General features: G+C 40.8%; 1 protein-coding gene across 1 annotated transcript in view; it reads right to left on the minus strand.

Moving 5' to 3' along the window:
* Positions 1-939: 939 nt before the first annotated feature.
* The window catches only part of RHBDL2 (rhomboid like 2), a 61,063-nt gene continuing 39,538 nt past the window's right edge, over positions 940-22,464 (minus strand). The window contains exons 5-8 of the mRNA XM_069549500.1: positions 10,039-10,139; positions 8,367-8,427; positions 2,282-2,343; positions 940-1,512 (exon numbers count right to left, since the gene is read on the minus strand). Of these exons, the coding sequence (XP_069405601.1) occupies positions 1,333-1,512; positions 2,282-2,343; positions 8,367-8,427; positions 10,039-10,139 (404 nt within the window). The 3' untranslated portion in view covers positions 940-1,332. The remainder of the gene's footprint in view (positions 1,513-2,281; positions 2,344-8,366; positions 8,428-10,038; positions 10,140-22,464) is intronic.

Raw genomic sequence — 22,464 nt, forward strand, 5'->3', positions numbered from 1 at the left:
GCTAGGGGGCTTCCCTGGTGGCTCAGCAGTAAAGAATCTGACTGCAGTGCAGGAGATGCAGGAGACCCAGTTTCCATCCCTGAGTTGGGAAGATCCCCTGGAGGAGGGTGTGGCAACCCACTTCAGTATTCTTGCCTGGAGACTCCTATGGACACAAGACCCCAGCAGGCTCCAGTCCATAGGGTTGCAAAGAGTTGAATACAACTGAAGCAATTTAGCAGGCACCAGTGGTTAGAACTCAAAACTTCGTGGTTCAATCTTTGGTTGGGGATCTAAGATCCTGCAAGCTGTGTGGCACAGCACAGCCAAAAAGAAAAAAAAAGTGGTAGTTTAAATCTGTCAAAATTAACATAACATTTCTGCTTCTGGATGCTTGAAATACCCATTCATTCAATCATTCTCAAAGACACACCAACATACTAGGATGATCACATAGCACTGTTGGTACAAAATCAGCAGCAGCTTAAATGTTCAATAGAGGAATGGTTAAATAGCCCCAATAGACAAATAGCACAATAGCACGTCTTTTGTTTAGTTACTAAGTCATGTCCCACTCTTTGTGACCTCATGGACTGTAGCCAATCCCGTGTCCATGGGATTCTCCATCCTGGAGTGGGTTGCCATGCCCTCCTCCAGGGGATCTTCCTGACCCAGTAATCAAATGCACGTCTCCTGTGCCGCCTGCATTGCAGATGGATTCTTTACTCACTGAGCCATCTGGGAAGCCCTGTCAAGTCATGAGCAACCTTTAAGTCCTGCCCCCTCTTAGACAGATTACTTGATTTTTTTCTTTCTTAAGAATTCTCATAGCCTCCTCTCTAAGATGCAGAGTAATAGCTGCCTTTCTGGGTTGTCAACAAGATGAACAATAATGCACACAAAGCACCCCAAACAGTGACCTATTGATTCAAAACAGTAATGGAAAGTGATAATCAGTAGTCTGACAGATATGAAAAGTTTTTATTATCAGCAGAGTACATTATTTGTGGATTCTATCAAGCAATCTCTATACCATATCCTAAGAGCAAGTTCTTTTTGAGAATGAATACCCTTGACACAGCATGCCTAGAAAAGAGCCAGTCTCTGGTTCTCACTTCCCTTCCCTTTTCTCTCTTCCTCTTCCCCCTCATTCCCTCGGAAGAGCTCCTTCCTTAAACCCTAACCCCTTTTGTAAGCAGTCTTTGAAACCGACAACTTCAGGGGTGTTTGTTCTCTTTATAAAATTGTTAGCATTTCCTGGGACTTCTCTGTTTCTTCATAGAGAGTTCTCCAGTTTTGATTTTTTTCCCTGCAGATGGCCCTTTTTATTCATTGGTTTGTGTTAGGGGCAAGTCAGTTCGCTGGGGATAGGAAAATGTTGAAAAACACAGCAAATAAAACAAAAGCTAAATAAGCTGCAATCGCTGTCCAAAACCTTGGATCTTTCAGCAGTGCCTGATCAAAGCAGCTGAACACGGTATAACCAATAGACATTCCAGCAAATCCACCCGCAATGTGAGCTGCAAAAGACACCTTGGGAGAAAAGGGGAAAATGAAAATAAGTGAAGAAAATGCTAATTGTATATTTCAGCTGCATCTCTCTTATTAGAGAACAAATACCATCCCAGTCAGAGTCTTAAAAGTCTGAACAGCAAGGCAGTGAGACAAAAGAGACAAGAAAATTCCATCATGCAAAGCTAAAAAAAATGTCATTTCACTGGCTCTTGAGTACATGCGACAGCCATCCTGTCTCTCTTCGAGGCCATCATTGCATTAGGATGGTTCTGTACAAGGCCAGCCAAGAGAGTAAGAGTTGAGATTAGTGACGGTTCTTTATAGGAGCATAATCTATCCCACATAATGGAATGTCTGAATTAAAACACAGGTAATAACATACGCACAAATACTCAAGCAGAAATTACCAAATTCAGGAACCAATTTCAATAAAACTGGAAATCTTTGTCAGTTTTCTTTATATTATAAATTTATCTGGACCCATATTATTGCTGGTTTCCAATCTGCATTTTATCCTCCATAGACAGTAAAGTCCCTTCACTCCTGTTTTTTGGAATAGCTACCCGTATAGCAGGTACAGAGAACTAGAGCCAGTTATCTGGGCTATGAGAGAAGTGAAAAGGACAACCCAAAAGGCTGGTTTGCTCAGGAATTTTCTTAACTTCCAAATGGAAATCTGACAGCTTTAAATCTCAGAATTGTTGCTGCCCCTATTTGGTGACCCTTTTTAGCTACTGATATCATAGGTAAACAAATTTTCACTTAAAAAATAATAAACTGAACTCACCGGAGAACCATTTGCAGGAACAAAGAACCGTCTGTAGAGAGCAAATCCCATGTCCGACACAACTAGAAGGGAAAACAGCCTGATGAAGCCCCAGGATCTCCACAACAGCACACCAGTTATTTTTGGTTCCCCTCTAGCAACGGTAACATTTATTGAGACTTACTCTGTGCCAGGTACTGTTCTAAGAACTTTACATGTACTAACTTTGTATCATTAATCCTCACAACAATGCCATGAAATTGGTACTGTCATTACCCCATTTTATAGATGCATCGATCCAACAAGTATTTATTAATGGTCTCCCATGTGCCAGCCACTATTCTAGGTGGCGGACATACTGCCATGAAAAGATTAGACTGCCTCATGGAACTGAAAGTCTAGCTGGGGAAGGTGAATGAATAAGTAGGGTGCTTAGTGCTGTAGAGAGTACCCAAAGAGAAGGAGAATTGAGAATGCTGGGAGTAGGGTGTGATGTTAACTGGAGAGTCAGGAAGGAGAATTTGATGAAGATAAGGGAGCAAGCCTTGAAAGAGCCTTCTAGGCAGACTGAAGTACAAAGTCCCTAAGGCAGAACCAACAGTGCCTGGTGTGCTTGAGGAATACCAGAGCAGTTGATCTGATGGCATCGGCAGTTTTCAAAGGATGGCTCCCTTTCCCACTGGGGATTCCCAGCTTCACTGGGAACTTACTAGAAATGAAAACTCTCAGGCCCACCCCAAACTTACTGAAGCAGTAACTCTACAGATACAATTCAGCAGTCTGTGCTTTACCGAGACCTGCAGATGATTCTGGACTCAAGCTGGGGGTGAAGTTGTAGGTGAGGAGATCAGACCGGGGCAGATGCAGATCACATAGAGCCTTATGGACCCTCGTAAGGACTCCGACTTTTAGTCAAAAGCTTTTGAGCACAGAAGTGACATGTCTGGCTTGGGTTTTTAAAAATCTTTATTTATTTGTTGATTGGCTGTACTGGGTCTTCACTGATGCATGAGCGGCTGGGGGGGCTACTCTCTAGTTGCGGTGCGCAGGCTTCTCATTACAGTGGCTTCTCTTGCTGAGCACACGCTCTAGGGTTCAGGGGCTTCAGGAGTTGCAGGAGTTGCGGTCCCCTGGGCGCGACAGTCGTGGCACAGGCTTAGTTGCTGCATGGCATGTGGGATCTTCCTGATCAGGGATTGAACCGTGTCTCCTGTACTGGCAGGTGGTTTCTTTACCACTGAGCCACCAGGGAAACCTCCTGACTCACATTTTTAAAAGATGATTCTTGCTGCCATACAGAGAACATACTCTAAAGAAGCAAAGACAGAAGCAGGCAGGCAAACTAATTGCTACTGTTGCAGCATCTCCAGTGAGGAAAGACCCTGTGTTTAATACATAAAGAAACCAAGACACAAAGGCTAAGTACTCGCCCAAGGCCACATAGGTCTGAGGCAGTGATGGGATCTGAACCTTAAGCCGTCTGACTGTGGGGGGCTTCACTCTCACTCACCTAATCACCCCAGATTAAAAGATGAAAGCTTACACCTTGTCTTGAACATCCCAAGATGAAAGGTTGTGGCTATTAGCCATGAACGATGCTGGGATTCTTGGCCTCCAGAGGAAAGGATTTTGATGTGGAGCCAGAGATGAGGCCTGACCACTTGGAGCTTTTGTGTAGCCAAGTTTTATTAAAGTATAAGAGAGATAGAGAAAGCTTCTCACATAGACATCAGAAGGGGGCAGGAGAGTAGCCCCTTTGCAGTTTTTTGCAAGGCATCTTACACTCTTTAGCAAGCTGTTGATCATAGATAAAAGAAACACCTCAAGGCTGAGAGAGTTGCACCAGGTGCAGCTCTCTCCCACAACAGACACATCTACACACCGGGAGTCATCTCTGGACCTCCACGTCTCTGGCAAGATACTAAAGGAAAACAGACCTCCAAGCAAGATACATAGTTTTATTAACATAGCCTAAGAAAAACATTCGCATGAGTAAGATGTATTGTTTTGTTGGGCAATCAGCCCCTCAAGGTTGGGAAAAAGTAACTTCCAGGAAGAGCGGATTGTCTCATAGCAACAGAATTAAAGGAGCCTCCTACCTGGCTAAAGCGGGAGCAAAGGAATGTAGGGGAAAAAAAGTCCACCACTGCCTTTAGCCATTTGTCTCCTCCTGCAGCTTGGGGACCTCTGGCCCCCTTAGTGAGACCTGCCTACCCATTAACCCTTTCATAATTACTATCAGGAATACAGAGACAGCCCGAGAAAGGAAGTGATTCCACAGTCACTAATGGAACAGTAAGAGCCAGAACAGACATTCCTTAAATAAGTCATAGTGGTGATGCTAAAGGACCTTCCAGGCTTCTTGGGTTAGAACTCTGCCCTACATGTGCGCTTGGAAACATCTCCTGCAACTGTCACATTCCACACCCATCCCCCAGTACTCTATGCTCTACTTAGTGAGTGTCCCAGGAGACCGAAAGACCTAGTCCTTGCCTTTGGGAAAATAGCATCAGGACCATGTGTTCTGGCTAGCTTCCCTTTCAATACAGTATTGACGCTGAAGTCACTGGGTAGGAATTGAGGTCGAGGAAGTACTCAATATTAATTTAATTGTAAATGACTATCACACCAAATGCTAGATAAATGTGGCTGTTATTGTATTTTAAGTCATTTGCATTTCCCGATGGAGTGTAAATAACAGATGCAGTGCTAGGAAAGTATAAGAAAACCACCACAGGGCAGACTTACTAGAAACAGTTACTTTGGTCTAGTCTTTCACAGTAGGAGGCCCCCTTTCAAAAACTCTGTAACTCTTAGCATGTCAGTTTCTCCATTCAGTTTCTCTCCTGCCTTCTGATTTGTATCTGCCTGACCCTTTCTGCTTCCAAGGGGAGTTTACTTCTAAACTGCTGCAGTCTCTAAACTGAGACCTGTCTTCCCACCTGAAAAGAAGCCCTCATTTCCAGTAAACCAAATCATCATCTTCAATAAAACCTAACACTCATTTTTAAGGGAGTTGCCCTTTATATGGGTTTTTTGAAGGATGAAAATCGAGATGTCCTGAACTTTTTCCAGGGAAGCTCAGTTGCTTTGTTAGAAAACACGTCTAAAAATTGGTGCTTAATGAAGGAAGGTCCTTAAGGCCAACTGTCCTTCACAATTAAGAATAATATTTACCATTAAAAATATATATATAAATTTTCCCAAGGAAACGTGCTTAAAATGTATTTGTGTTTCATTAATGTGGAGTTTGTTGTAGGCGTGTGTGCGTGCACGCTCAGTTGTGTCTGACTCTTTGGGACCCCATGTGTTGTAACTTGCCAGGCTCTTCTGTCCATGGAATTTTCCAGGCGAGAATGCTGGAGCAGATTGCTCTTTCCTTTTCCAAGGGATCTTCCCAACCCAGGGATCAAACCCGCATCTTGCATCTCCTGCATTGGCAGGCAGGTTCTTTACAACTGAGCCACCAGGGAAGCCCCAACCAGGCCAAAGAACTTTTAGAAAAAATGGCATGTGGGGAAGGTTGTTGTTAGCTGTCCGACCTGTGTTTGTAGGATATAATAAAACCCTGTCATTCAGTGACTGTATTACTTACCTCAGGAATGACAGCATGTTACATAAACTGTATTTGGAGATAACTTTGTGCATGAGCAAAGGGTTTTTACTCCACCATTAAAGAGTATTAGAGAATTAAAATTATTACCCCACTGAGAGTTTGAGGCTTATTTTATAAAAGTCATTATTTGAAAGAAACAGATCAACTGAAAACCCAGGTAACTTGTGTAAGAATATTTTTCTGTCTAAGAGCTTGTTCCTTTGTTCTGGTTATGACCTTAACAACTCAGGTAGCTCAGCCCACACAGTGACTCCTCCTAATAACTCCCAGACATCTGCCCTCCTTCCTGTGCTGACTACTTTCCCTCTTTTTAAATTTTTCGATGTCTATGGAGAAAAACATTATATACAGCATGGTATAAACTACAAACAAGTCACTTCTTTTCTATCTGGGTAAAATACTGTTTTATAAATATACCATTCATAAACTAAACTTAGTCTCTTTTTTGAATCCTTGATACCAGTTGGCAGGATCATTTTTTTTCCTACTATGTGGACAGCCAAAATTGCGTGCGCATGTGCTAAGTCTCTTCAGTCATGTCAGACTCTGCAACCCATGGACCATAGCCCACCAGGCTCCTCTGTCTATGGGATTCTCCAGGCAAGAATACTAGGGTGGGTGGTGCCCTCCTCCAGGGTATCTTCTCTACCCAGGGATCGAACCCACGTCTCTTAACGCCACCTGCATTGGCAGGCGGGTTCTTTATCACTAGCGCCACCTGGGAAGCCCTGACAGCCCAAAGTAGCCTGTATCAAATGTCACCTCTGTCTTTGTCTTCAAGTCTGAGCCTCAAGGTTAGCCTTCTCCCCACACCCTCTGTGCAAATACATCTGCAGCAGGAGCAGGCTCGGATATACAAGTTATAAGCCCTGCCTTGGCTCTTGTTTGCTTCTGCTCTGTATGGCCTGCCGTCATCCAAAATCCTGACTTTCAGACCCAGGTGAAATTCCACCTCTTCTCCAGAATGAGCCTTCCTAAGCTCCTTCAGCATGTCATTCTCCGCTGTCATTCTTGAGATTTCCAAAGCAACGTCAGTCATCTTCCTAGTTCCCTGACCCTTCTCCTCCTCCACCTCTGCTCTCATCATCAATCCTCAGCCTCTTGCCTGGAAAATCTCATGGATGGAGGAGCCTGGTAGGCTGTGATCCATGGGGTCACTAAGAGTCGGACACGACTGAGCAACTTCACTTTCTTTTTTCACTTTCATGCATTGGAGAAGGCAATGGCAACCCACTCCAGCGCTCTTGCCTGGAGAATCCCAGGGACGGCAGAGCCTGGTGGGCTGCCGTCTATGGGTTCGCACAGACTTGGACACGACTGAAGCGACTTAGCAGCTTATATCCTAGATCAGTTTTTTTTTTAATCTGAAAATGTAGAAATTGAAGAAGAAAATGGATAATGTGAATGGTTTTTAAGTTTTCCCTTTCAAACAAAATTATATACAGAATCCAGTTTATGAATGAGAAAAATCCAGTGTATAAAAAATAAGTGACAGGGTCTTCTCTGGTAGTCCAGTGGGTGAGGCTGCCTCCCAGTGCAGAAGATGTGGGGTCCCTGGTGGGAGGATGAAGATCCTGCATGCCACAGGGCAGCCGAGCCCACATACATACCGCAACTAGAGAAGCCCTTGCACCTCAATGAAGAGCCCACACAGTCAAAAATAAATAAGCCTTCCCTGCTAGCTCAGTGGTAAAGAATCCACCTGCCAATGTAAGAGACACAGGTTTGATCCCTAGTCTGGGAAGATCCCACATGCCATGGGGCAACGAAGCCTATTCCCCACCACTATTAAGCCTATGCTGACTGAGCGACTTCACTTTCACTTTTCACTTTCATGCGTTGGAGAAAGAAATGGCAACCCACTCCAGTGTTCTTGCCTGGAGAATCCCGGGGATGGGGGAGCCTGGTGGGCTGCCGTCTATGGGTCGCACAGAGTCGGACACGACTGAAGCGACTTAGCAGCAGCAGCAGCAGCAGCTGGAGCCTTGGAACCGCAGCTACTGAAGCCCGCACCTCCTAGAGCTTCTGCTCCTCAACAAGAAAAGCCACTGCAATGAGAAGCCCAAGCGCTGTGACTAGAGAGTAGCCCCCACCCCCTCCAACTAGAGAAAAGCACATGCGGCAACAAAGACCCAGCACAGCCAAAATAAAAAAAGTTAAATGGTTAATTTTTTAATTTAATAAAAAAGAAATGACAGCAGAACATAACACAATGTAAATCAACTATACTCCAATAAAAATTTAAAAACAGAAAAGACATAAGTGATGGTATGGTGGATGAAGTGGACAGAGTACCTCAAGCCCTACTCTCTTAACTCCCCACACCCCAGAAACAGGCACCTCTAAGAACGACCCACAAGGGTCTGTGAAAACTCCACTCATATCTTCCTGCATCAGGACATGTAGGATGTGCTTGGGAAATATGAGAAGGCCTTCTGAAGGTTGAACCCATAAACTTGAAGATGTGAAGTAGTCACAAAACACACTTACTTATAACAGTAATGATGAGTAGTCTGACAACTCCAAAAGCAGGAATCATTTCTTGAAAATTCTTGCAAAGAGATAAATGACAGTATTAATAACACAAGTTATCTATTGACAAAGGAAATCTCAACTGTACTCCGCCTCCATCTGCTTTTTCATTTAAAATTGTGTCAAATGTTTGCCAATCAAAGCATCAGTGTTAACAGTCCAGTTTTCAAATGGATTTGGGAAGTACAATGCCAGTATACTTTGAAGTGAAAATGAAACATGATATTCCTTGATATAGCAAGAAATACTCTAAATATAAGTAATAAAAAATCAACTCAATGTGTTGCAGATAGTTAATAGATACTGTCAAACTAAACCTGGTGAAAATATTTCCAAGTTTTTTGTTTAATATTCATTTGATATAGCTTTACCCTCTTTCTAAGTAGGAGTTAGCAAAGAAAGCTAAAATTTTAGCATTACCTTGATTTTTTTTAAGATAATTTTTTAAAAATTTAAAACACTGGTCCAAAAACACTCAGTTTGATTTTAGTTTTGAAAAGCCTCAAACCAGCTTGCTATGTGTTACCAGAGGACCAAGCAGACTCAGAAAGACACCTCCACTTCAACCCAAATTACCTGTCCCTTCCCTTTAAAGTTATTAACTCTCTTCCCAGAGAGACATGCTAAATAGCTATGTTAATTCTAAATCAATTATTTTCAAACTGTTGTGACCAAGATGTACAGTAACAAATAATTTATGTAAAAATCCAGCACACACATAAACAGTACTTACTCTTATTTTACATGGTGCATCCTGAAATTTCTGTGTAAAAGGATTTTCACAGTCCCTTCAACTGAGTTCACAACCACTAATGTGATGTAACCCAAAGTTTGAAAAACATTTTTCTAAATGACTTCTAGTTTTGGAACAGTTTTTTAATTGCTTTAAATTTTTCCTCTTAGAGTATTTTTAAGGCACACCTACATGGTTAAAGGGTTAATTTAATCAGGATTTTACCCTGTTTTAAAAAGTGATTGGCATCTCACATACTATATCGTGGTTATGTAAAATGGTATGCCAACTTTGGAGCCATTTATATATAAAAATGTAAAGCCTTCATCCAGTAAATCCACTTCTAGGAACTTGCCTACAAAAGAATCACACAAATGCAAAAAGACAGGTGAAAGAACATTCCTGACAGCATTATTTTGAAATGTAAAAAGCTGTGATCACCCTGGATCTTTTCTTTCAATGAAAAATTGAATAAGTAGGGCTACTATATAGAAGGTGCTATGGAGCACCTGAAAAGACGGGTGGATTTCGGTGTCCTACTCAAGTATCCTATGAGTAGATAGGATACTTTATGTTAAGATGCAGAATAATGTAAGGGGAGTTCCATTTTTGTAGTGTTACTATTGGTAGAATTTTGCATACATACAGAAAACATCTGAACGGTTGTAATATCAGACTGGTAACAGATACTAAATTGGGGGCTTTGACTTTTCTATTTTTCAATTTTGAACTTTCTTTAGTATTTATTCCTTTTGAGATCAGAGATGAAAATTCTTGTGGTCAGATGGAAGATGTGTGCTTAGTAAATACTGATAAATAAGATTCCCTGAACCAAATACCAGTAATTATTTTAAAATTTTTTCTTAAGGTCTATAGATTCATCCCCAAAATTCTTACCACTAGAACATTCATAAAATAGCCTCCCATCAGAGCATAGACTCCTCCTGAAGCACCCACAAGAGATTTGAGTGGGTCAAAGATGGAGCTGGCAAGGGATCCTAAAGAAAGAAAACACAAAGAATTTCAGACATGACTAAGAATCATGAAGGATAAATCTTTCTAATCCAAGGTAAAAGTTGGGGAAGCTTGGGCCATTATATTAACAAACAACAAGTTCACTTTGTTGCTTCCATACTAGAAAAGTATAGCCGTGTGATCTCTCTCAACTATTATGAAACATTAAATGTTCAATATGAAGACAATATAACAGTGACAAAAACAAATACTCTGAAGCCAGAATTAGCCACTGTGTGACTTGAGCAAGTTTTTTATTGTCTCTGTGCCTTTGTTTCCCTTTCTATAAAAATGGAGGTATTAAATAGAACTTAACTTCAGTAGGTTGTCAGGGGAAATAAACGTGCTTACATGCACATTATGATTAGAACACTCCCTGACATGTGTTAGCTGTTAGCTGTTGTTTCAAAATATCCTACACATTTAACCAAAACTATCAAAATACGTGAGACATTCCAACATTTTATTATCTATGGGCTAGCTTTTCTCATGGAGTCAAGATGTGGTCTCAGAATCCTTCTTAATATACCATTCAATCAGTTTTACCAAGCAAGATGAAATTCTGTGTGCTAATTCAATCTTACCTTGTCTGAACCAAAACAAGGCTTTAGAACCACCTTATGCCAACTCTGAAGTGTTCTCCATACTGCTTAGTTCTATTATTCCCTTGCCTTCAAATCCCTCCTTCATTTTCTAAGATACAGTACAGTTCAGTACCTACTTTAGGGCTGCTCTAGTGGTCCAGTGGTTAAGAATCTGCCTGCTAGTGCAGAGACAGAGGTTCGATTCCTGGGCCCAGAAGATCCCACATGCCATAAGACCACACCCTAGAGCTCGCTCTGCAACAAAAGTAGCCACTGCAGTGAGGAGCCAACTACAGAGCAACCCCCCCACAAACACACTAGAGAAAGCCCAGCAACAAAGACCCACTGCAGCCAAAGAGAAATCAAATAATTTTTAAAAAAGAAGTAAAAACTGGCTACTTAATGCAAAAAAAGGGGAAGTGTCTGGCCTTAGGAATCTTACAAATGTATGATCAAACAGTTATCAAGAATGCAGACTCTAATAATTACTGTGATTTTTTTAATGTGATAAATTTGCTATGGAAGCACTTAGGAAAGAATGACTCTGAGCAGAAAGGTGGAGGCCCTGCTACTCTTGAGAGGAGGGAGACAGCATTTTTTTTAATGTATTTATTTATTCTAATTGGAGGCTAATTGCTTTACAGTATTGTGGTGGTTTTTACCATACATTGACGTCAATCAGCCACTGGGCTGGATTGTCCCAGTGCACCAGCTTTGAGTGCCCTGTTTCATGGATCGAACTTGGACTGCTGATCTGTTTCACATATGGTAATATACATGTTTCAATGCTATTCTTGCAAATCATCCTACCCTTGCCTTCTCCCACAGAGTCCAAAAGTCTGTTGTTTATATCTGTGTCTCTTTTGCTGTCTCGCATATAGGGTCGTTGTTACCATCTTTCTAAATTCCATATATATGCATTAATATACTGTGTTGGTGTTTTTCTTTCTGACTTACTTCACTCTGTATAATAGGCTCCAGTTTCATCCACCTCTTTAGAACTGACTCAAAGCATTCTTTTTAATAGCTGAGTAATATTCCATTGTATATATGTACAACAACTTTCTTATCCATTCGCCTGCCAACGGACCTCTAGGTCGCTTCCATGTCCTAGCTATTGTAAACAATGCTGCAGTGAACATTGGGGTACACGTGGGGAGACAGCATTTTGATTAAATTCTGAAGACACTTTAAGATCTGGACAGGGAGAAAAGGGGGAAGAAGGCCAGGATTTAGGGATCTGGAAAAGCAAAGACAAAGTTATATGGGTTACTGAAGATCAGTGAGAAGCAGTCCATTAGGGTTAAAGCAGCAGTTCTCAAATGTTAACCTACAAGCTAGACCTGGGGTGGTTGCATCTTAGTTATGAGAAATTTATTTTTAAAATATAGATGTCCACTTCTGGCCACAATGAAGTAACAGGACAAGATTTCCTCCTGCTTGAAAGCAATGGACAAACAGTGGTCTTAAGGATACTGGACATCAGATAACAAGGGACAATGAACCCTAAGAAACAAGAAATAAATGAGTTGACTAATTGCCCAGCTACTGCCTTGAGAGAGACTGCAGGTAGCCGCGCATGAAGGGCAAACCTAGGCAGATAACAGTAAACTTCAAGTTGATGAGATAGAGTCTAGAGTCTAGGTCTATATAGAGCTCAGCAGCTAGAGTTCAGACTCCTTCCAAGTAACTTAACTGAGTTACAGAACACATCTTAAGAATACTTACATGAGTACAATAACACCCACCATCCAAAGACAAAATGCCTAGCATCCAAACAAAAACTCAAGACATACAAAGAAGCATGAAATTATGACCCATACTGAAGAGGAAAAAAATCAATTAAAACCTACCAAAACTAAAAAAAAAAAAAACCTAAAAGTAAATTTATTTATGATCTAGCAATCCCACCCAGAGGGAACTATAACTTGAAAAGATACACGCACCCCAGTGTTCACTGCAGTACTAGTTACAATAGCCAAGACATGGAAGCAACCTAAATATCCATGACAGATGAATGGATAAATAAGATGTGATATATATACACAGGGGAATATTGTTGTTTAGTCGCTAAGTCATGTCTGACTCTTTTGCGACCCCCTGGACTGGAGCCCTCCACGCTCCTCTGTCCAAGGGGTTTCTCAGGCAAGAATACTGGAGTCGGTTGCTATTTCCTTCTCCAGGGGATCTTCCTGAGCCAGGGATTGAATCCACAGTTCCTACATTGCAGGCAGATTCTTTGCCACTGAGCCCACAGGGAAAGAGTGAGATAATACCATTTGCAGCAACACAGGTGGATGTAGAGATTATCATACTAAATGAAGTAAGCTATACAGATAAAGACAAATATATGATATTGTCTATATGTGGAATCTGTAAAAATGATACAAATGAACTTATTTTTAAAACAGAAATAGACTCACAGGCATAGAAAACAAACTTATGGTTACCAAAAGGGAAGAGGGAAGATAAATTAGGAGTCTGGGATGAATATATACAACTATTATATATAAAATAGATAACCAACAAAGACCTACTGTATAGAACAGGGAACTGTCCTCAGTATCTAGTAGTAACTTATACAGGAAAAGAATCTGAAAAAGAATGTGTGTCTGTGTGTGTTCAACTGAATCACTTCTGTATTCCTAAAACTAACACAACATTTTAAATCAACTATATTTTAATTTTTTAAAAAAATCTACCCAAACTGACACAGGTGTAAGATTTAGCAAATAAGGGCAATAAATAATTATTTCAGATATATTCAATGTGTTCAAAAGTTAAATAGCAATAAAAAAAGGCTCAAATCAAACCTCTAAAGATGAAAAGTACAACATCTAAGATGAAATAATAAAGTCGTTGAGTTGATTGACCAATTAGACATTGCAAAAGAAAAGTTTAGTGAACATGAAGATGTGGCAATCAAACTGTCCAAAATAAAACACACAGAGGACTTCCCTGGCAGTCCAATGTGTAAGACTCACCACTTCCACTCCAGGAGACACAGGTTCAATCCCTAGTCAGGGAACTAAGATCCCCCATGCCGTGGGGTTTTAAAAAAAAAAAAAATTTTTTTTAAATACATACAGCATCAATGAGCTATAGGTCAATTTCAAGCAGCCTCATAATATCTATAATAATTGCATAATCAGAATCCCCAGAAAAGAAGAATGAAGGCAGATTAAAAATACTTGAAGAAATAATAGCCAAATTTTTTCCAAAGTTTTGTGAAAACTATAAACCCACAGATCCAAGAATCTCAACAAACCCAACACAAGAATCATGAAGAAAACCACAACAAGGTATAACAGAATCACATCTTCAGTGAAAGTCTCAGAAGCATCTAGAATAAAAAGACATGCTTCATACCGAGAAACAAAGATAAACATGGCAGGAGATTTATCATCAGAAACAATGCACATGAGAACAACAGGAGAGCAGCATTTTAAAGTAAAGAAAGGAAAGTACTGTCAAGCTAGGACTCCAGACCAGAAAATGCACTACAAAAATGAAGGCAAAAGACAGATTTTCTTTTTCAGACATACAGAGGCTGAAATAATTGATGACTAGCATTTCCATGCTATAAGAAAGGTTAAAGAAAATCTTCAGGAAGAAGGAAAAAGAGATGGAAAAATAAAGCTACACAAAGGATAGGGAGCATTAAAAATGGTAAGAACATGGGCAAATATACAGGATTTTGTTATTATTTAAATCTCTTTAGAAGTTCATTAACAGTTAAACTATTGGACTACTAGAAATAATAAATGGCTTTATCAAGCTTAGAGGGTACAAGATCAATGCCAAAAAAATCAACTGTATTTCTATGTAACAGCAATGAAAATCAGAAATAGAAAATTTTAAAATAGTACCATTTACAGTACATCAAAAATATGAAACGTAGACATAAATATGACCCCCAAAATGTGCAAGCTCTAAACACTGAAAGCTAAAGACGATGCTGAAAGGAATTCTGAAAGACCTAAATAAAGAGAAGTCTATACCTTGTTCATCAGTTAGAAGACTCTGATATTGTTAAGATGTCAGTTCTTCCCAGGTTGATCTAAAGATGCATTGCAATCCAAATCAAAATCCCAATAGACTATCTTGTAGAAATTGACAAACTTATTCTCAAGTTTACATGGAAATGCAGAGGACCTAGAATAACCAAAACAACTTGAAAAAGAGCAAAGTTGGAGCACTGAGGTGTCCCAATTTCAAAACTTAGTAGAAAACTACTTAATCAAGATAGTATGGAATGGATGTTCAGTTCAGTTGCTCAAGTTGTGTCCGACTCTCTGTGACCCCATGAACTGCAGCACACCAGGCCTCCCTGTCCATCACCAACTCCTGGAATTTACCCAAACTCGCGTCCATTGAGTTGGTGATGCCATCCAGCCATCTCATCCTCTGTCGTCCCCTTCTCCTTCTGCCCCCAGTCCCTCCCAGCATCAGGGTCTTTTCAAATGAGTCAGCTTTTCGCATCAGGTGGCCAAAATATTGGAGTTTTGGCTTCAACATTAGTCCTCCCAAAGAACACCCAGGACTGATCTCCTTTAGAATGGACTGGTTGGATCTCCTTGCAATCCAAGGGACTCTCAAGAGTCTTCGCCAACACCACATTTCAAAAGCATCAATTCTTCAGTGCTCAGCTTTCTTTATAGTCCAACTCTCACATCCACACATGACCACAGGAAAAACTATAACCTTGACTAGATGGACCTTTGATGACAGAGTAATGTCTCTGCTTTTTAATATGCTGTCTAGGCTGGTCATAACTTTGCTTCCAAGGAGTAAACGTCTTTTAATTTCATGGCTACAGTCACCATCTGCAGTGATTTTGGAAGCCAAAAAGATAAAGTCAGCCACTGTATCCACTGTTTACCCATCTATTTCCCATGAAGTGATGGGACCAGATGCCATGATCTTCGTTTTCTGAATGTTGAGCTTTAAGGCAACTTTTTCACTCTCCTCTTTCACTTTCATCAAGATGCTCTTTAGTTCTTCTTCACTTTCTGCCATAATGGTGGCGTCATCTGCATATCTGAGGTTATTGATATTTCTCCCGGCAATCTTGATTCCAGCTTGTGCTTCGTCCAGTCCAGCATTTCTCATGATGTACTCTGCATAGAAGTTAAATAAGCAGGGTGACAATATACAGCCTTGACGCACTCCTTTTCCTATTTGGAACCAGTCTGTTCCATGTCCAGTTCTAACTGTTGCTTCCTGACCTGCATACAGGATTCTCAAGAGGCAGGTCAGGTGGTCTGGTATTCCCATCTCTCTCAGAATTTTCCAGTTTATTGTGATCCACACAGTCAAAGGCTTTGGCATAGTCAATAAAGCAGAAATAGATGTTTTTCTGGAACTCCCTTGCTTTTTCCATGACCCAGCGGATGTTGGCAATTTGATCTCTGGGTTCCTCTGCCTTTTCTAAAACCAGCTTGAACATCTGGAAGTTCATGGTTCACGTATTGTTGAAGGCTGGCTTGGAGAATTTTGAGCATTACTTTACTAGTGTGTGAGATGAGTGCAGAACACAACAGAAGGTCCAGAAATAAACCCACATATATATGGACAACTGATTTTGACAAGATGCAAAGGCAATTTAGTAAAGAAAAGATTGTTTTCTCAACCAATGATGCTGGCACAATTAGACATTTACATGCAAAAATGTGATATTTCAGCCCATACCTTGCACCATGTATAAAAATGGATCATATACTTATATGTAAAGTCTAAGATTATAAAACTTCTAAAGCAAAACATAGAGAAAATCTTTGTGATTTTAGATCAGTCAAAATTTCTTAAATGTGACACTAAAAGCATAATTCCTAAAATTTAAAAACTGATGAATTATAATTAATTGAAATTCAGAAATTTGAGTCTTCAGAATGTACTATTAAGAGAAAAGCAACAGACTCGGAGGCAATATTTATAAGTCATATATCTGGTAAAGAACTTAGAATATATAATAAGGAATGTAAATCAATTTTTTAAAATATTTGTTTGTATCTGTGTCAGGTCTTAGCTGTGGTTCATTGCAGCCTTAGTTGTTTTGCGGCGTGTGGGATCTTAGTTTCCCAACCAGGGCTCGAACCCGTGTCCCCTGCATTGAAAGGCAGATTCTTAACCACTGGACCACCAGGGAAGTCCCTAATTCAGTTTTTAAATTGGCAAAAGATTTAAATATATACTTTACCAAAGAAGATATATGGGTAGCAACTAAGCATATTTAAAGATGCTCACCATCATTGTCATTAAGAAATGCAAATTTAAACCCAATGAAACACCTTTATATACCTAACAGATTGGCTAAAATTAAAAGACTGATCATACCAAGTGTTGATGAGGATATAGAGGAGCGGAAACGTATGGTGGGGATGTAAAACTATACACTTTGTTACCATATGACTTAATTCCACTCACAGATATTAATATATACACAAGAGATTCACACAAAAACTTGTACACAAATATTCATGACAGTGTTATTCATAATAGACAAAAGTGAAAACAACCCAAATGTCCAGCAAATGGTGAATGAAAATGTGGTATATCCATACAATGGAATATCATCCAACAATAAACAGGGATGTAGTACGGATACATGATACATCATGGGTGAAGGTGGAAAACATTATGCTAAAACATTATGCTTTAAAAAAAAAGTCAAGAAAAGACCACATAGTTTATTATTTCATTTATATGAAATGTCTAGAATGGGTAGATGTAAAGAGACGGAAATTAGATCAGTTGTTGCCTAAGGCTAGGGAAGGGGTTTGAGGTAAGGAGTGGGGAGTGGCTGCTAATGGCTACAGGGTTTCTTGGGAGCACAAAAGTGTTTTAAATTTAGATTGTGATAATAGGTGCTTAACCTGAAAATCAACTAAAAAACACTGAATTATACACTTTAAATGGGTGCATTATCAGTTCAGTTCAGTTCAGTCCAGGTGCTCAGTCGTGTCCAACTCTTTGCGACCCCATAAATCCCAGGACGCCAGGCCTCCCTGTCCATCACCAACTCCTGGAGTTGACTCAGACTCACGTCCATTGAGTCAGTGATGCCATCCAGCCATCTCATCCTCGGTCATCCCCTTCTCCTCCTGCCCCCAATCCCTCCCAGCGTCAAAGTCTTTTCCAATGAATCAACTCTTCTCATGAGGTGGCCAAAGTACTGGAGTTTCAGCTTTAGCATCATTCCTTCCAAAGAAACCCCAGGGCTGATCTCCTTCAGAATGGACTGGTTGGATCTCCTTGCAGTCCAAGGGACTCTCAAGAGTCTTCTCCAACACCACAGTTCAAAAGCATCAATTCTTTGGCGCTCAGCCTTCTTCACAGTCCAACTCTCACATCCATACATGACCACTCGAAAAACCATAGCCTTGACTAGATGGACCTTAGTCAGCAAAGTAATGTCTCTGCTTTTGAATATGCTATCTAGGTTGGTCATAACTTTTCTTCCAAGGAGTAAGCGTCTTTTAATTTCATGGCTGCAGTCACCATCTGCAGTGATTTTGGAGCCCAAAAAAATAAAGTCTGACACTATTTCCACTGTTTCCCCATCTATTTCCCATGAAGTGATGGGACCAGATGCCATGATCTTTGTTTTCTAAATGTTGAGCTTTAAGGCAACTTTTTCACTCTCCTCTTTCACTTGCATCAAGAGGCTTTTTAGTTCCTCTTCAGGTCCATCAGGTTCCTCCTAAGGTCCATCTAGTCAAGGCTATGGTTTTTCGAGTGGTCATGTTTCTGCCATAAGGGTGGTGTCATCTGCATATCTGAGGGTATTGATATTTCTCCTGGCAATCTTGATTCCAGCTTGTGTTTCTTCCAGTCCAGCGTTTCTCATGATGTACTCTGCATAGAAGTTAAATAAGCAGGGTGACAATATACAGCCTTGACGTACTCCTTTTCCTATTTGGAACCAGTCTGTTGTTCCATGTCCAGTTCTAACTGTTGCTTCCTGACCTGCATACAGGTTTCTCAAGAAGCAGGTCAGGTGGTCTGGTATTCCCATCCCTCTCAGAATTTTCCACAGTTTATTGTGATCCACACAGTCAAAGGCTTTGGCATAGTCAATAAAGCAGAAATAGATGTTTTTCTGGAAGTCTCTTGCTTTTTCATGATCCAGCAGATGTTGGCAATTTGATCTCTGGTTCCTCTGCCTTTTCTAAAACCAGCTTGAACATCAGGGAGTTCACGGTTCACGTATTGCTGAAGCCTGGCTTGGAGAATTTTGAGCATTACTTTACTAGCATGTGAGATGAGTGCAATTGTGTGGTAGTTTGAGCATTCTTTTGCATTGCCTTTCTTTGGAATTGGAAAGAAAACTGACCTTTTCCAGTCCTGTGGCCACTGCTGAGTTTTCCAAATTTACTGGCATATTGAGTGCAGCACTTTCACAGCATCATCTTTCAGGATTTGAAATAGCTCAACTGGAATGCCATCACCTCCACTAGCTTTGTTCATAGTGATGCTTTCTAAGGCCCACTTGACTTCACATTCTAGGATGTCTGGCTCTAGGTGAGTGATCACACCATCGTGATTAGCTGGGTCATGAAGATCTTTTTTGTACAGTTCTTCTGTGTTTTCTCGCCACCTCTTCTTAATATTTTCTGCTTCTGTTAGATCCATACCATTTCTGTCCTTTATCTAAGCCCATCTTTGCATGAAATGTTCCCTTGGTATCTCTAATTTTCTTGAAGAGATCGCTAGTCTCTCCCATTCTGTTCTTTCCTCTATTTCTTTGCACTGATCACTGAAGAAGGCTTTCTTGTCTCTTCTTGCTATTCTTTGGAACTCTGCATTCAGATGCTTATATCTTTCCTTTTCTCCTTTGCTTTTCGCTTCTCTTCTTTTCACAGCTATTTGTACGGCCTCCCCAGACAGCCATTTTGCTTTTTTGCATTTCTTTTCCATGGGGATAAGTCTTGATCCCTGTCTCTTGTACAATGTCACGAACCTCATTCCATAGTTCATCAGGCACTCTATCTATCAGATCTAGGCCCTTAAATCCATATCTCACTCCCACTGTATAATCATAAGGGATTAGATTTAGGTCATACCTGAATGTCTAGCGGTTTTCCCTACTTTCTTCAATTTGAGTCTGAATTTGGCAATAAGGAGTTCATGATCTGACCCACAGTCAGCTCCTGGTCTTGTTTTTGCTGACTGTATAGAGCTTCTCCACCTTTGGCTGCAAAGAATATGATCAATCTGATTTCCGTGTTGACCATCTGGTGATGTCCATGTGTAGAGTCTTCTCTTGTGTTGTTGGAAGAGGGTGTTTGCTCTGACCAGTGCATTTTCTTGGCAAAACTCTATTAGTCTTTGTCCTGCTTCATTCCACATTCCAAGGCCAAATTTGCCTGTTACTCCAGGTGTTTCTTGACTTCCTACTTTTACATTCCAGTCCCCTATAATGAAAAGGACATCTTTTTTAGGTGTTAGTTCTAAAAGGTCTTGTAGGTCTTCATAAAACCATTCAACTTCAGTTTCTTCAGCATTACTGGTTGGGGCATAGACTTGGATTACCATGATATTGAATGGTTTGCCTTGGAGACAAACAGAGATCATTCTGTCATTTTTTAGATTGCATCCAAGTACTGCATTTTCGACTCTTTTGTTGACCATGATGGCTACTCCATTTCTTCTGAGGGATTCCTGCCTGCAGTAGTAGATATAATGGTCATTTGAGTTAAATTCACCCATTCCAGTCCATTTTAGTTCACTGATTCCTAGAATGTCGACGTTCACCCTTGCCATCTCTTGTTTGACCACTTCCAATTTGCCTTGATTCGTGGACCTGACATTCCAGGTTCCTATGCAATATTGCTCTTTACAGCATCGGACCTTGCTTCTATCACCAGTCACATCCACATCTGGGTATTGTTTTTGCTTTGGCTCCATTCCTCCATTCTTTCTAGAGTTATTTCTCCACTGATCTCCAGTAGCATATTGGGCACCTACTGACCTGGGGAGTTCCTCTTTTAGTATCCTATCATTTTGTCTTTTCATACTGTTCATGGGGTTCTCACGGCAAGGATACTGAAGTGGTTTGCCATTCCCTTCTCCAGTGGACCACATTCTGTTAGGCCTCTCCACCATGACCCGCCCGTCTTGGGTTGCCCCGCGGGCATGGCTTAGTTTCATTGAGTTAGACAAGGCTGTGGTCCTAGTGTGATTAGATTGACTAGTTTTCTGTGAGTATGGTTTCAGTGTGCATTATAGGTTGTATGAATTATTGATATATCTTAGAAAAGCTATTTTAAAAGTTTGATAGTTTCTTAAAAGTTAAATATAACCCTATATGTCAATTATCCCTCTCCAAGGGCTTCCCTGGCAGCTCAGTGGTAGAGAGTCATCCTGCAATGCTGGAGACTTGCAGGAGACGCAGGTTCGATCCCTGGGTCAGGAAGATTCCCCTGGAAAAGGAAATGGCAACCTGCTCCAGTATTCTTGCCTGGGAAATTCCATGCAAGAAGCTTGGCGGGCTGCAGTCCACGGAGTGGCAGAGAGAGACGCGACAGAGCGACTGAACAGCAACGAAAACCTCGCTGAACAGAAAGATGAAAAAACCACACAGATCCTAGGGCCACGGTCTTGGAGATTCTGATTCAGTAGATCTGGGTGTGATCTGAATAATATTTTAGTTGTAACAGGTTCTTTAGGTGCTTCTGATTGTCAGTCAGATTGAGGGACCCAGGGCTGGAGTGCAGGCCAGTGGTCCTCAATTTTTATGAATCACCTGTGGACTTGTCCAAATGCAAATTCTGATTAGTAGGTCTGGTGTGGGGCCCCAGAATTCTGCCTGTTAACACGATCTCAGTTGAGGCCAGTGCTGCTGACTCGGTGACCACACTTGGCCAGGAGAAAGGATAGGGACTCTAGACTTATGTTACATATGAAGGAATCCAGGAAAAAAAGCAAAGCAATGGAAGAAATAGGTGAAAGGGGCCAAAAGGTAAAAATAAAATATTACTGCTTCCCTCATTTAAAAATAAAAAGCAAAGCAAGAAAGACACTAGCAGGAAGAAACTTTCATAGATGGTATGTTGACGGCATAGAATGTGGTGATGGTTTTATGGGTGTATACTTTTCTCCAGATAGTTTGGAAAACTCAACAGTGGACACAGGACTGGAAAAGGTCAGTTTTCATTCCAATCCCAAAGAAAGGCAATACAAAAGAATGCTCAAACTACCCCACAATTGCATTCATCTCATATGCTAGTAAAGTAATGCTCAAAATTCTCCAAGCCAGACTTCAGCAATACGTGAACCGTGAACTCCCTGATGTTCAAGCTGGTTTTAGAAAAGGCAGAGGAACCAGAGATCAAATTACCAACATCCACTAGATCATGGAAAAAGCAAAAGAGTTCCAGAAAAACATCTATTTCTGCTTTATTGACTATGCCAAAGCCTTTGACTGTGTGGATCACAATAAACTGTGGAAAATTCTGAAAGGGATGGGAATACCAGACCACCTGAGCTGCCTCTTGAGAATCCTGTATGCAGGTCAGGAAGCAACAGTTAGAACTGGACATGGAACAACAGACTGGTTCCAAATAGGAAAAGGAGTGCGTCAAGGCTGTATATTGTCACCCTGCTTATTTAACTTCTATGCAGAGTACATCATGAGAAACGCTGGACTGGAAGAAACACAAGCTGGAATCAAGATTGCCGGGAGAAATATCAATACCCTCAGATATGCAGATGACACCACCCT

Source organism: Ovis canadensis, chromosome 1 (genome assembly GCF_042477335.2).
Source record: "Ovis canadensis isolate MfBH-ARS-UI-01 breed Bighorn chromosome 1, ARS-UI_OviCan_v2, whole genome shotgun sequence".
NCBI classification, from domain to species: Eukaryota; Metazoa; Chordata; class Mammalia; order Artiodactyla; family Bovidae; genus Ovis; species Ovis canadensis.